This window comes from Varanus komodoensis, unplaced genomic scaffold (genome assembly GCF_004798865.1).
Source record: "Varanus komodoensis strain SLA01 unplaced genomic scaffold, ASM479886v1 scaffold255, whole genome shotgun sequence".
In the NCBI taxonomy this organism is placed as follows: Eukaryota; Metazoa; Chordata; class Lepidosauria; order Squamata; family Varanidae; genus Varanus; species Varanus komodoensis.
In genome coordinates this window covers 12,064-27,860 of record NW_025335673.1, presented here as the reverse complement: position 1 = coordinate 27,860, position 15,797 = coordinate 12,064, and the positions used below count along the sequence as shown (strand labels likewise).

At 40.6% G+C, this 15,797-nt stretch overlaps 1 protein-coding gene across 1 annotated transcript; it reads left to right on the top strand.

Moving 5' to 3' along the window:
- Positions 1–2,817: 2,817 nt before the first annotated feature.
- LOC123024884 (vomeronasal type-2 receptor 26-like) lies at positions 2,818–10,202 on the top strand. Its single transcript, XM_044433078.1, has 4 exons — positions 2,818–3,618; positions 6,982–7,209; positions 8,162–8,288; positions 9,172–10,202. The coding sequence occupies exons 1-4, from the start codon at positions 2,818–2,820 to the stop codon at positions 10,071–10,073; spliced, it is 2,058 nt and encodes a 685-aa protein (XP_044289013.1). The 3' UTR covers positions 10,074–10,202.
- Positions 10,203–15,797: the final 5,595 nt, after the last annotated feature.

The window sequence follows — 15,797 nt, the reverse complement described above, 5'->3', positions numbered from 1 at the left end:
TTGAAACTTGTTTCCTTCAGCCCAGTAATACCCTCATGCCAAATCCCATTTAATATTCAGTTAGTGCTTCCTGTGTGTTTTCCTATCAAGAGGAACAGACAAATCAGTCTACTACAAAAAATGCCAAAGTAAAAGCAATACACATGAACATCTGTCTGTAATTATCCACATCACTGTAATTAGTGTAGTGCAACAAAGCTTCAGCAGCTTATGAGCTGATGCTAGAAACGGACTCAATCACTATGGAGAAAGTGCTGATAAAAGCTTCCACTTCTGCCTTTAAGACATGGGATGAGGAGCAAAGGGCAGGCAGGACTCCTTCAGCTTGAATTTTTGAAAATGTTCTTTTGTTCTGTGGTTTCAAACTGGTTTACACTGGTTGTTATTTAAGACAAACTTCTGTAATATTTTTAATGCTGAGTTAAAAACAAGTCTCGTAGGCTTCTCTTTGAAAGCAGCATTGGCAGAAACTGCTTCTAGGCATTGGAAGTAGTCCATTGAGTGGGGAAGTGATAGACAACCCGTGGTGAATCAGCAGTAGGTGGGGTCAGGGAGGGGAACTGAAAGGGTCCTGCCCTGCAAGAAATTACGCATTGCAAAATTTTAAACCTAGACAGGACAAGTAGCAAGTCTGTCAGCAAACACAGGAAATCTGCTCCAGAGAGGTTTGCCTCTGCAAGGATGAAGAGGTTTCTGGCATTACTTCTTCTACTGACTTTCAAGGAATGCAAACGAGATATCTCAAAATGCTCTGGGAATGATCCCATCCTAGTTCCTCATCAGTGGTATCAGCCAGGGGCCCTTATCATTGGTGGTGTCACCTCCCATATCTTATACATGTTAAATGAAGCTACCTTCAAGAAGCATCCATTTCAGGAGCAGGGCTTTGATTTTCCATTGTAAGGAACTTATTCTTCCACTTCCTGTACCACAGGAGATAGTGATGGTGATGGTGATGGCGATGGTGATGGTGATGATGATGTAGTAGAAAATAAGAATTATGAAATGACCTCTAAGTAGAGCCAGGCAATTTGCTTCTCATTCATTTCTGTTTAATTATCTCATGTTCCTCAACTGGTCTATAATATACCTAGGATATTGTCTTCCCAGGGCTGTGTTCCTCCCATTATAAAAAGAGTTTCTCTGTGTTGTGTGTGTTTACATTCAAGAAGAAAGTAAACATGTTATTGGAATGAAAGGATCTGAGCAAACTGGATTTGGCCTCGGAACAGGAACCCTGAGCCCTTGCAAAGTACCCAGGCATAGGGAGGAGTGACGAAAAAAGCATTGATGCTGAAAGGATTGAGCCTGTACCATGCATACCACACTGATGAGTGGAGTGGAGAAAATTTCACATTCAGTGAAAAGCTTCTCCCTTGATTATTCTTCCACAGGCAAAAAATTGAGAAAATCAGCTCCCAGATATAACCATTTATTCCATACTTATGTCTGATGATCTCTATAGAACCTGGTTATGACTGTCACATGAATAATATTGAACACACAGTTACCATATAGAATACATGTTGTTTACTACAGGAGAATTGGAAACTCATTAACTGTAGATTTGTTCTTCTTAGGTCTAACATGTTTGGTGAACAAATAAGCAGCAGAAGTAATGATTCTGATGCAAATGGGGCTGTGTATTCACTCTGGGTTTCATTCCAAACTTAAAGGGAGCTAAGGCATGTACCCAAAATAAATTCAACACTTCATATCTCATGCAAATTTTGGTATACAACTCAAAGTGAATATTCTGTCCCCTAGCATCGCAGCTATTAATCTTGACAGCCAGTAAGTTGTTTAGAATGGTAACAGCTTCTTAATTAGAAAGTCATATTTACACAAGATCAAGTGATGCTTTAGGTCTTTTTGGGTAAAGCAACTCTGCATTCTGAAGGAAAATTGATTACATAACATAATTCATCCATGAAATCTTGTAAAACTTTGCATGCAGCATGATGATCAAGCTCTATCAGCACCTCCTGGCTTTGGCATTTGCTGTAAGTGAGATCAATACAGATCCTTGGATTTTGTCCAATGTCACCCTTGGCTTCCACATCTATGACTCCTACTTCTTTGAGACAATGACCTATCGTGCCACTCTGGACTTGCTCTTCAACTCATATGTGTTTGTACCCAACTATGAATGTGGTGCACAGAAAAATCGAATGGCCACCATTGGGGGATTTGCCTCTGATACTTCCTTCCACATGGCAGATATTTTAGGTCTCTACAAGATTCCACAGGTAAGAACTTGGCATGGAGACAAGAGTACCCCTCTATCATTCAAAACATCTCCTCCCTCTGTGTGTGTGTGTGTGTGTGTGTGTGTGTGTGTGAGAGAGAGAGAGAGAGAGAGAGAGAGAGAGAGAGAGAGAGAGAGAGAGAGAGAGAGAGAGAGAGAGATTAGTATACCCAATAAATGGATGGGTATAATTGATTGTAAACCACATTTCTTTTAGTGTTTAAAACAAACTATCTAACTAACTAACTAACTAACTAACTAATGAAAGAGTCAATAGCTTCAGGTTGTTTGGGGGAATATATACTTCAAAGTTGAGTGACAGACCCTTGATAGATTTATTTACAATACAATATAGCTAGATTTCTGGAAAAGCAGTGATTTTTAACACTGATATTTTTCATCAAATGTAAATGCTGAAATAAGGACCTTGCCACACCAAGTATGAGTCATTTCATAAAAATCATTTCTCTTACCCTATGGCTAGACGTAATGTATATTTTCTTTAGCTGGCCTATGGCGCATTCCCCCCAGAACAAAGTGATACAACTTCCTTCCCTTCCTTCTACCGCATGGTCCCTAATGAAATACATGAGTATTCAGGAATTGTGCACTTGCTTCAGCATTTGGGTTGGATCTGGGTTGGACTCTTCATTGTGGATGATGATAGTGGAGCATATTTTCTGAAGACCATCGAACCTTTGCTCTCCGAGAAGGGAATCTGTTCTGCGTGCACAATTAGACTCCCACGCCATGGTCGAATCTTTACTAACAATAAAGAGGATATTAGGTTTGTAAATATGTTTGAATCTTGCATGAATACTACTGCCAGAGCATTTGTTAACTATGGTGATACTATGACTATTATGTGGCTGATCACCTTCAAAAATGTCTTACTTCCTGACTATATGGAAAGCTCATTTGTTGACAAGGTGTGGATTATGACAGCACAGAATGAGTTAATAGTAACAGGGGTTACAAGAAGATTGAACTTAGAAATGTTTCAAGGAGCAATTTCCTTTGCAATTCACTCAAAGCAGCCTCAAGGATTCCAGAAATACCTTCAGAACTTAAGACCTCAGTGGACACAAGCAGATGACTTCCTCTGTGAGTTCTGGGAACAAGCTTTTGAATGTTCAAGTCCAAATCCCCAGGAGCTAACACAGGACGATAAAACATGTCTTGGGGAGGAGAAGTTGGAAAACCTTCCCAGAACTGTTTTTGAAATGAGTATGACTGGCCACAGCTACAGCATCTACAATGCAGTCTATGCCATAGCACATGCTCTGCACTCCATGCACTACTCCAGGGCCAAGCTCAGAGCAATGGTGCACAGCGAAGAACTTCATCTCGACCATCTTCAGCCTTGGCAGGTAGCATTTTAATGGTGTAATGACTTTATTTCTGTGGTCACATCTGAACAAAAGAACATTGAGCTGTGTCATCTGTGAAAAGAATTGGAATGTTGAAGGAATGTTGTCCATGGGGTCATGATGGGTCAGACATGAATTCAAGACTAACATAACAGTGTTAGCAGTAGCTCAGGTGATTCTGTTGTTACGTATTTATGTACCAAGTGTTAGAGAAGAGGCCTTGAATAGAAAACCTAAATAAATACATGATGCCAAAATTTTAGGTAAAGATATGCCCAAAATTTGTTCAAAAGTAGCAGCAGAGAACATCATCATGGTAAGGAATTTCAAGGAGATCAATCATGCTTTGCAGAATCTGTTTTGTTACAGGAAAAAGCGGGATCCTGGAATTGTACTATGTAGAACAATGCCGACTCATGGTGCCAATGAAAAAAGTCCCAATCCCATACACCCACTGACATGCTTCTGTACATAAAAGAACATAGAGTTGAACCGGAGAAGGTCATTCAGCCTCATTTAATTACTATGCAATTGTTTGTTTTTCCATTTTTATGGCCCTAGTGTAATTGGTATTTATTTGTTTATTTTTAGATGCCATCCCAATACTAAAAGCCTCTGGACAGCTTACAAAAAACAGAAAACAAAAAGCAAATCAATTATAACAACAGCACACAGCACACTGCATCCAATAGGATAAAAACAAGGATTAAACCAATTAACTGTTAAAATATTGGGAGAATAAAAAAGTCTTTGCCTGATGCCAAAAAGAATAAAGCAACAGCACCAGGCAAACCCCCCCTGGGGAGTGTGTTCCAGAGTTGGGGCACCATCACTGAAGAGGGTATTCACATTCTGATGGGTATATCTTTAGAACAAATGAAACCATGAGTCTTCAGATGAGAATTTTTGTTTAATATGAGATCTCATTCTATTTGTGTACATCTTGACAACAATAGTTTAGAATCCTGTAGGTATCATGTAGGGCCACATTGTGGGCTCTGTCCTATTTTCATATGGCTTTCCTGTGCGGTGAAGTTTGTAACAGTGCTCTTTTAAACCTCATCAGTAGATGGAGGAGCTCCATTTTCTCAAAGCCATGTCAGAAGTGGCAAAGGATTTAGCACTGGATGCACCAAATTATTCAAGGGAGCTCCCATCTTAGAATTAGCTAAGGAATCAAAAGGGTTATATAAGTAAATCTTCCAGCATAAACTTAAAATAGTGTTGAAAAGCAAACCATACCAGCTCCACAGAATGTCACTAGGGTAATGGGGCTGACACTTCTGATCAAATATGCATAACATGTAGCTGGAACCCTCAGTGCTTTATAACCATGTTTGCTCCACAGTTCAATCCCAATTGGCCATATGTGAATGCAAGACTGGGATTTACAAATGGGAATGTACTTACGGACAATCTAATGCATGTTTAGACAGGAAAAAAATGTTCTGCAACTCTCAGCTTTTCCCAGCCATCTGGATCAGCTGAGGAGTTCCAGGAACTGAAGGAGTATATTGATGTGTAAAGATGGTTTTATTTGTGCTCTTGATCTTGTGATGTCTGCTCCTGGCCAGTGTTCAAGAGGCAAATCTAGACAGCATGCTAAAAAGCAGAGACATCACCCTGCAAACAAAAATTCATATAGTCAAGGCTATGGTTTTCCCAGTTGCAATGCATGGCTGTGGAAGTTGGACCATAAGGAAGGCTGAGTGCCGAAGAATTGAGGCCTTTGAATTGTGGTGCTGGAGGAGACTCCTGAGAGTCCCTTGGACTGCAAGGTGATCAAACCGGTCAGTCCTAGAGGAGATCAACCCTGACTGCTCTTTAGAAGGCCAGATAATGAAAATGAAACTCAAATACTTTGGTCACCTAATGTGAAGGAAGGACTCACTGGAGAAGAGCCTAATGCTGGGAACAATTGAGGGCAAAAGAAGAAGGGGATGGTAGAGAATGAGGTGGCTGGATGGAGTCACTGAAGCAGTTGGCATGAGTTTAGGTGGACTCTGGGGGATGGTGGAGGACAGGAAGGCCTGGAGGAATGTTGTCCATGGGGTTGTGAGGGGTCGGACATGAGTTCTTGACTAACTACAAGTGGAAGCTTAAAAGTTCAGCCACACACTGTTTTCTGGAAAGTGGTAACTTATCCATTTGTCACTGGTTTCCCTCTTCTCTTTGTTTTTTGTTGTCATTTCCCCCCGGCTCACAATGGGCTACTTATGATTATGCCTTTCCACCTAGTTCATGTTTGCCCTGTGGCAGAGGATGAAAAGTTAGGCAATTTCAGAGAGCCAGTGGACCCAGCCAGTGAAAGGATTGTGCATTCAGCTGAGATAATTCAGGACAACAGTCACATCTTATTAAGGAATTTTAGAAGTATGTCAGTATGTGATTTCCAGGTAACGGGCTAGAACAAGTACCAGGCAGCATCACTGAATGCGCACTGAAAAAGGTTGACAACAGGAAGAGGCAAGTTCCAAGCTGAAGAAGAGGGCCAAACACTTACTGGATTCCTAGATGAAACTTTCTGATAAACAGATTATGAAAACATCTCAGGAGTTCTGTCTTCATTCCAATTAAAATGGATATGACAACATGTTCCTCACCAAACTTCTGCTATATTTTATTAAGCATCAAACAAACAAGCAAACACAACCTTACTTTGTTCTGTGGAGGTAGAAAGGGTGCCTTTCCAGCATTGTTTGCCACCTTTATTTAACAATTCTTACTTGGGACTGGGAGAGTTTGGTTTCAGAACAGAACCATCCAATTTTAACAAAAACTGCACAGTTCTTCATTTTCATGAATTAGAACAAGTGGAAACAAAAACAAAACAAAACAAAAAATTAGGATGGTTCACATCCATAGAGAGAGGGAGAAACTAAATCGAATGGATTCCTCTATTCTGAAAAACAGTTTGAGGGCTTAGTTCTGAAAAATCTGGGCTTCAATCCCTTTATGTTCAAACCTGGTCTGCATGATTAAGTAAGGAATTTCTTTTGTTTCTGGCACACTCATAGTTTCCAGATATACGTAGGTAGGAGACCTTTCTGTGCTGGGAATCACAGTGCAGATAGGTGAGAATTTTCCTTCTATTAGTTTTGCAGATTGTGCTAATAATTTACCAACATCTTCATACCCAGCAGCTACACAACAAGAGATGTACTTTATGGTTCATTGTTTGTAAATTGTCAATTAATGTAGGAGAAATTGAAATAGATTATATGTCAGTGTTAGTTGCTCCATCCTGATTGAATAAGCAGGTTTTGTCACACACCCTGAAATTCTGGGCATCCCTGAAAGTGATGGGAAAAAATCAAGGAAGCTTTAAAAAAACTACTCTTTGTTACTTTTTCTTTCCACTAGTTGCATTCATACCTTCAAGGAATTGCATTTAATAATTCAGCTGGAGAGGAAGTGTCTTTTAACCAGCATGGAGAGATAGTGACTGGATTTGATATAACTAGCATGCTTTTATTCTCCAACAACTCCTTTGTTAAAGTAGAAATTGGGAGGGTGGATCCCAGTGCTGTTGAAGGAAAACACTTCATCATCCATGAAGACTTGATGGAGTTACGCAGAAACTTTAACCAGGTGGGGAATCCTTGAAGGATGCTCTGTTATCAAGATACATGATACCTATTCATGTCCCTTGATGAATACCTTGACCACGTCTAGGGAGGTGAAGACCAGCAAAACTCAAGTTCATTGAAATACTGCAAATTCTATGTCTAAGCTTATACTTTCATGGGCCCCTAGCATATCACAATGCGGGCTGGCTGGCTGACTCTCTCTCATAAATCATCCATATATTTATAATCTATTTTTCACATGAACCTGTCATCAGTTTTCATCTTTTAAATCTATGCATTTTTCTCCCATTAACATAAAAATGTGCACATTTTAAAAAGCACATTTAATTCATTTTCAAATGTATGCATTTTTAACCTGTATAGTGATTCTAATGCTGTTATTTGTTTCCCCACCCAAGCAGGTGAATTTGATGTGTTCAGCTTAGTATGGGATACCTAAGCTTTTTAGCCATGTGGGCCTATTTGTCACTTTTTCATGTTCCCATTTGCATGTTCCCTTTGGCCACCTTTCCTTTTCCACATAGCCTTGCCAACTCACCTCCTCTTCATCCTTCTTCTATTAGTGTTGCTCAGGTGAACATAAAGGTGAATAAAGAAGAAGTAGTTGTAAGAAACTTGGAGGTGATCTAATTTGAACGTCAATAATAATAATAATAATAATAATAATAATAAAAATAAAAAACAACTGAGGATTTGTGCAGTTTTGCTGACCCCACTCTGGCTTTGTTGTTTTCTTGTTTGCATATTCTCCTGTTTTCAATTCTCCATTGATATTAAGGGATGCTGGAGTCTTGACTGCTGTGTTCAGAAATGTACTGGTCATTTGCTTATTTGGGTATACCATGTTCTCTATTGAGTCATGTTACCTATTTGTTTATTTCCTTGCATTTCAGTTCAACTTTCCTCTAACATTATGTTATCTCATCTAATTTCCCATCATTTTTAAAGAATAGGTGCTTCCTGTTTCTGTTTGCAGTGACTCCTGCAACTTGGGCTTTCAGAAGAGAAAGCAGGAAGGGAAGAAATTTTGCTGCTATGGTTGTGACCCATGTCCAGAAGGGAAGATCTCCAACCAGACAGGTGCATGACAGAGGGCATCTAACATTCTAAATCCCAGGATTAATAGGCAGACAATCATTTTCCAATAGACATCATGAATCAAATCATCAATTTGTCTCTGTGTGTGTGTGTGAGAGAGAGAGTGAGAGAGAGAATATCCTTTGAGTACTTGTACAAGATTGAAGGCTTTTGTGATTACTCAGAAATAAAAGCTCCGTAACAAAACCTGATATTTGTGCCATTGGAAAATTTTCAGAATTGCAGTTCTTTAACTTTGTCCATTCATGACAATTGTACCTCCTTTCATCGAAACAAAAAAGGATAAAAACCTGCAGCTGTCAAAAATTGTTTGTGGGTCCATAATGATTCTATTGACAATATTACATGTGTTTTCCCCATATATTCCATGGCTTTGGTATTGAATGTTGACCATTCTCTATTTATGAAGACAACTGATAAATGACTAGAATATATGCATCTCCATGCTAAGTCAGAGTTCCATATGATATTGACTCCAGGACATGGTAATTTTCCATATTTTCATACTTAACGTATATGTAAGGAAGGAGATTGTGATGGCAGTGTAATCCACCAGCATGCATGATATGCGTACATGGTTGTACATAACATGCTATAAATTTAGGATTTACTTATTCTCCGTAAATATTGGTGCAGTAATGGACACTATATCTTTTCTTCATTTCTAGGGTTGGATGAATATTTACAATGCCCAATGGATTGGCAGTTAATGCACAAAGTTACAAGGTTTACAAAATGGCTTTGCATACTGATTCAGCAGGTTGAAACACTGGGGCTGCAACATCACATTTAATAGTATATTCAGAGTAATTTTCCATTAATGTTGGCACAGTGACTGACAAAATATCATTTCTTCTTTTTCCAGATATGGATGAATGTTTACAATGCCCAGATGACCATTACTCAAATGAGAGCAGAGACCGATGCAACCCCAAAGTGATAACATTTTTGTCTTATCAAGAACCTCTAGGAATTGGCCTAGTCTCAGTTGCTCTTTCTTTCACATTGGTCACAGCTTTGGTGCTTGGAATTTTTATTAAGCACAAAGATACCCCCATAGTGAAGGCCAACAACAGGGACCTCACCTACACTCTACTCATCTCTCTTCTGCTCTGCTTCCTCTGCTCCTTGATTTTCCTTGGCCCACCTGGCAGGGTAAACTGCCTTATCCGACAAGCTGCTTTTGGCACAATCTTCTGTGTGGCAGTTTCTTGTGTATTAGCCAAGACCATCACTGTGGTTATGGCTTTCATGGATACCAAGCCAGGGTCAAACATGAGGAAGTGGATGGGAAGAAGGCTGTCTGTCCTTGTGATCCTTTCCTCCACTTTTATCCAAGCAGGCATTTGTGCCTTATGGCTGGGAACTTTCCCCCCTTTCCCAAATATGAACATGCATTCTGTACCAGGGCAGATCATTGCAGAGTGCAACGAAGGCTCTGTCATCATGTTTTACTGTGTCCTGGCCTACATGGGACTTCTGTCCATCATCAGCTTCATGGTGGCTTTCCTTGTCAGAAAATTGCCTGACAGTTTCAATGAAGCCAAGTTCATTGTCTTCAGCATGTTAGTGTTTTGCAGTGTTTGGTTATCATTTGTTCCCACCTACCTGAGCACCAAGGGGAAATACATGGTGGCTGTGGAGATCTTCTCCATCTTAGCTTCCAGTGCTGGCTTACTTGGTTGCATATTTTTTCCCAAATGTTATGTTATTTTGCTGAAGCCTGAGCTGAACAGCAAGCAAAGTCTAATAAGGAGGAAGAAGTAATGAACCAATGTGATTGAATTCTTTGTGTTTTATTTTTATGTAACTAGTCAAGTGCTGGTACATTTAGCCATTTCCAGTATTCATCACAGGCTTCTTTATCTTTTGATTCCTTCATTCATTATCTCCCCCATCCCACACAGACACACAAAATAGATGAAATATGTCTGATCTTTGAACATTGTTTGACAATGTGATTTTGAAATCCCCATTATTGAGTCATGCACTTATGCATTAAAATATGTTTTTAATATGTCTTGTCTCATTTCGTCTCGTCTCAACTACTTTTCCCAAATGTTAGTCCACCATTCTAACCACTAAACTACAGCATCTTGGTTTTATAATAAATCAGATAATTCTGTGCACTCATTTCTGAGTAGAAATGCATAATTTTGTGCTCTCAGCTGAAAGTCTGGGATTGTATACTCATAATATTATAGAAGATCTGGCATTCACAATATCTTGGCTTTCTTGGAAAATATATTATTAAATGAGGAAGATGACTATGGATTTACAGTATATCACAGAAGTGAGTACACCCCTCACATTTTGTAAATATTTTATTATATCTTTTCATATGACAACCCTGAAGAAATGACACTTTGCTACAATTAAAGTAGTGAGTATACAGCTTGTATAACAGTGTAAATTTGCTGTCCCCCCAAAATAACTCAACACACAGCCATTAATGTCTAAACTGCTGGCAACAAAAGTGAGTACACCCTAAGTGAAACTGTCCAAATTGGGCCCAAAGTGTCAATATTTTATGTGGCCACCATTATTTTCCAGCACTGCCTTAACCCTCTTGGGCATGAAGTTCACCAGAGCTTCACAGGTTGCCACTGGAGTCCTCTTCCACTCCTCCATGATGACATCACAGAGCTGGTGGATGTTAGAGACCTTGTGCTCCTCCACCTTCCATTTTGCCCCACAGACACTCAATAGGGTTTAGGTCTGGAGACTTGCTTGGCCAGTCCATCACCTTTACCCTCAGCTTCTTTAGCAAGGCAGTGGTCATCTTGGAGGTACGTTTGGGGTTGTTATCATGTTGGAATACTGCCCTGTGGCCCAGTCCCTGAAGGGAGGGGATCATGCTCTGCTTCCGTATGTCACAGTACACCTTGGCATTCAAGGTTCCCTCAATGAACTGTAGCTCCCCAGTGCCGGCAGCACTCATGCAGCCCCAGACCATGACACTCCCACCACCATGCTTGACTGTAGGCAAGACACACTTGTCTTTGTACTCCTCACCTGGTTGTCGCCACACACGCTTGACACCATCTGAACCAAATAAGTTTATCTTGGTCTCATTAGTCCACAGGACATGGTTCCACAAATCCATGTCCTTAGTCTGCTTGTCTTCAGCAAACTGTTTGTAGGCTTTCTTGTGCATCATCTTTAGAAGATGCTTGCTTTTGGGATGACAGCCCTGCAGACCAATTTGATGCAGTTTGCTGCGTATGGTCTGAGCACTGACAGGCTGACCCACCACCCCTTCAACCTCTGCAGCAGTGCTGGCAGCACTCATACATCTATTTCCCAAAGCCAACCTCTGGATATTATTATTATTATTAAACATTTCTATGCCGCCCCTTGCCGAAGCTTCGGGGCAGCTTACAACACAATAAAATACATTGAAATACAATAGAACATAATAAATTACCATTAAATACAAAAATACAAAAAATACACTGAGATACAAACATAATAATATAAAATTAAAATTAACAGTACAAAATAAGTAAATAAAGAATATAGGAGGAGAAAAGAGAAGGAAGAAGTTGCCCTGGCCAGATCATATATTTTAACAATTAAAATGATGTTTAAATAGAAAGGTCTTTAATTCCAGGTCTTTTCCAGTGCATGCACCACCAAGACCTGGAGGGGGACATTCATGACCCCTTGCTGGAACAGAGAAAGAGGAATTCACTCATTGTGCATCTGGCCCACCACCATCTGGAGGCAAACCAGCTTGACCCATGCTGGGTTCCAAAGACTTAGCAGCCCTCTGAATAGCCAGGAACACCTTGTTGTGCCAATGTATCAGCCAACCACTATGAACCAATGCCATCTGGCAACCTCCCACTTTTGGAATAAAGCTCTGGATGCATTCCTCACTATTGGCCATGCTGGTGTGGCTGATGGGGTTGAGTTAAAAAACAAAATCTGGGGAACTAGGAAAAATGTATGAGGTTCTTGTAGCAGACATAGTATGTAAAATGATTTTAAGATTAATTTTTTGGAACCCTTAGTCGTCAGAGTGAACATTATTTTCATTCAGATGTGGTTTTTCCATGAACTTCCTAAGGAGGAAGGGGAGGGGAGGGTTGAAAGATTATAACAAGCTGCATAAATAAATGAGTTGGGAATGTGTGGTTTGGTCCAAACTATGGTGGATTGGAAAAGAATTTGGACCTCTTCCTCTGCTTTTCACATTTTGCTGAGAACATCGGATCAAAGGTCCTTCATTTTGTTTCTCTGTTCCACGTCAGCCCATTTTGACTGACCCCAAATTTTCCTAAAGATGCTCAAGATGTCATCTGAAAGGGATGGTAATTTAGATTAATCCAAGAGAGTGCTTTGGTGGAAAATGTTCCTTTTCTCCTGGAATGTGCCTAAAAGGATGACATTTGGTACTGTAGAGATAACATTTTCCACTGCAAAACCCCATCCTCAATCCACTGAATATTCTACATGGCTTATAGAGAGCATGAGGAAGAAAAGAATCCCACATAATCAGGCTGAACCACCTTCTAGGGCAAGAACATTTCCATCCATGGAAGGCAAATCCCTGGACTGCAGAATCCAAGATTCATCCATTCCTATACACAACTGTATTAATGCGTGAACCCAGCTATACTATATATGGCTACTTAGCAAGGTGTTCTGGATCAGGACCAAACCTTCATCTCCTGCTAAGCGCCTATTTGGAATGATATGATAAGCTTGGTTTGTCTTAGTTTCAGTATTTCACAATTTATTTTCTCTTCAAAAGAAGTGTAGGACCCCCAGGGGACATGGGGAGTTTTTGCCTGGCTTCAGATTCACTTCCTCCCACTGTGTCTCTGTGTAATACAGGGCCATGTCTTCAGCTTTCAGATTGTTCATTTGCAGATACAGCATGCTGGAGGGGTTTTCTCTGGAGATGGTGAAGCGCCCCTTCACCTTGTCTGCATAGAACTGCATGCTCCCACTTTCATATATCCTTGCAATCCATGCCAGTCCCTTTCCAGGAGCTTGTCTCACCCAGGACATTTCATAGTTACTGAAGGTGAAGTCAGATGCCTGACAAGACAGGTGCAGAGATGTTCCTGGCCTTTTAACTTCCCCTCCTGATTCCACCAACTGGACATCTGATTGGACACCTGGAAAGAAAAGCATGTGAAAGAGGGCTTCTGCATAGATTAAACCAGAGCGTCAAAGCATCTTCTGTATGTACAAGGAGGAAAATTTCCTTGAAAGACTGCTAGAAAGAAAAATAATTGCAACCAAAGGAACATTCTTCCTTCTCTCATTTGAGGGAGATTGACTGGATACTGGTCAGAAAGGCAGAAGGAGTCTGGACTGTAATCTGCAGAGGGAGATTGTGTGCCTGATTTAAAGAGGAAGCTGTCAGAGAATTTGCATATACAACAAGATAAAGGAGCAACGCAATGGGCACTAATTCTTTGTACATGTATATGGTCTGGAGTTGATAACCAACTCCTCAGAATAGCTATGGATGTGAATAGTGAGGGAATTAAGGATTATCACATGAGGCAAAGATGCATTTAGGTTAAAATTAAGTTAGAAGAGAGAAAAATCAGGATCTTAGGACCAAAGGGGGGAAATTTTAAATCACTTCTTCAACCAAGGAAGAGAAGACTTCCACCAAATACCACGCAAGAAGAAATATACTGGAGACAATTGTGGAATCAGCCTAGAGAAAGTTATGCCAACTGTGCCTCGTGTCTTTGTGCCCACCCTAAACAAAAAGGAGACATGGGAATGGGATTTATTGTGGTCTATGGAGATGCTAAGTCTCTCTATCCAGTCTCCTTCTCCACGTGACCTAGAGTGTTTGTTATGGACTAGTGGGACAGATCAGGGATTCTGCTGATATAATATTGATACTTTGATCCAACAATCTTCCTACATATGCTGACAGAAGTTATCTTGGTTGCACTATTGAAGTCCCCTAGCCTGTTGATCCCAGGGGACATCAATATCTGTGCCAAAAGCACCTAGTTCTGGGTGGTTCATGTTTTCATGGTTTCCATGGATTCCACCAATGAGAAACTGGAGTACATCTCATTGGGAAGCTAGGGAAACCTATGGGATTCTTGATTACACATGCCTTCATTTGAGATTGACTTAAAAACAAGACAAATTATCTGAATTCCCATCTGCTGAACCCTGTGTCTCCATGTTGATGCACTGTCTCCATGGCCTTCCTCAGGTTTTATACATGCAGGGTATGCCTTCTGTTTCTTTCTCTCCCTACACAAATTATGGGATATTTATGGTTGGCCACTCTGAGAACAGACAGTGAATCAAGGATGATGAAAATGTATCTGTGCAGTGAGGAATTATTTCTGCTCCTCAGGAAGTGGGGATATTCTTCAACTCTGGAGAAATAATTCTGTTAGAGTCTCTTGGGGACTTAAACTCTCAAGGGGCAGGCACAGCTTTCAAACAAACTGCTCAGGAAAGCATGATTTTGCAAGCTGAATGCCCATTTTTAGATAATAATTCTAATTTCCTAAGGCCAACTGTGATTTGCAGGTCTCTACTGCCTCCATGTGTGGTGCTGATGGAGGAGCTTTTTCAGTTCTGGTTATATGAGGAAGAGCTTCAGCTGCAATGTGGTAATTGAGACTGGGATGAGCTCTTTGAGTTGCAAGAAAAGGCATTAGAGCATACTGTGGAATTAATCCATTTGTGCCCCTTCACATATTGCACACAGTAATGTAAAGTGACATCAAACGTGCCACTGAGCCCACTACTTGATGAGATGTACAAGCATTCCCTGTCCTCCTCTCATTTATTGCAGCTGGTAGACCTCAGTGGCTGCAGCCAAGAAATTAAAAGATGCTTGCTCCTTGGGAGGAAAGCTATGGCAAATCTAGACAGCATCCTAAAAAGCAGAGAAATCACCCAGCCGACAAAAGTTTGTATAGTCTAAGCTATGTTTTTCCCAGTTGTTATGTATGGCTGTGAGAGTTGGACCAAAAGGAAGGCTGAGCACCGAAGAATTTTGGCCTTTGGATTGTGATGCTGGAGAAGACTCCTGAGAGTCCCTTGGACTGCAAAGAGATCAATCCAGTCTTAAAGGAGATTAGCTCTGACTGCTCTTTAGAAGACCAGATACTGAAGATGAAGCTCAGATACTTTAGTCACCTAATGAGAAGGAGGGTCTTATGGGAGAAGCTGGGAACGATTGATGGCAAAAGGAAAAGGGGATGGTAGAGGGTTAGCATTAAGGGTTAGGTTAGGGTTAAGAGGATGAGGTGGCTAGATGGAATCACTGGGGCAGTGGGTGTGTGGTTGGGTGGACTCCGGGAGATGATGGAGGAAAGGAGAGCCTGGAGGAATGTTGTCCATGGGGCCATGATGGGTTGGGCACGACTTTGTGACTAAACAACAAATACCTCAAATGTTAATTCACTGGGAATCTGGATAGTAACATGGACTAATCCTGCAGAATTGTGGTACACCACACTACTTCTGTCTGTGTTCTGAATTTAG

What these genes read in the sequence shown, in the direction of transcription:
- LOC123024884 (XM_044433078.1), top strand. Translation starts at nt 2,818, where the DNA reads ATGGTCCCTAATGAAATACATGAGTATTCAGGAATTGTGCACTTGCTT. An exon ending in ACCATCTTCAGCCTTGGCAG is followed by an intron (nt 3,619 to 6,981) that starts GTAGCATTTTAA and finishes TCTTTCCACTAG; the next exon opens with TTGCATTCATACCTTCAAGG. An exon ending in GAAGATCTCCAACCAGACAG is followed by an intron (nt 8,289 to 9,171) that starts GTGCATGACAGA and finishes TTCTTTTTCCAG; the next exon opens with ATATGGATGAATGTTTACAA.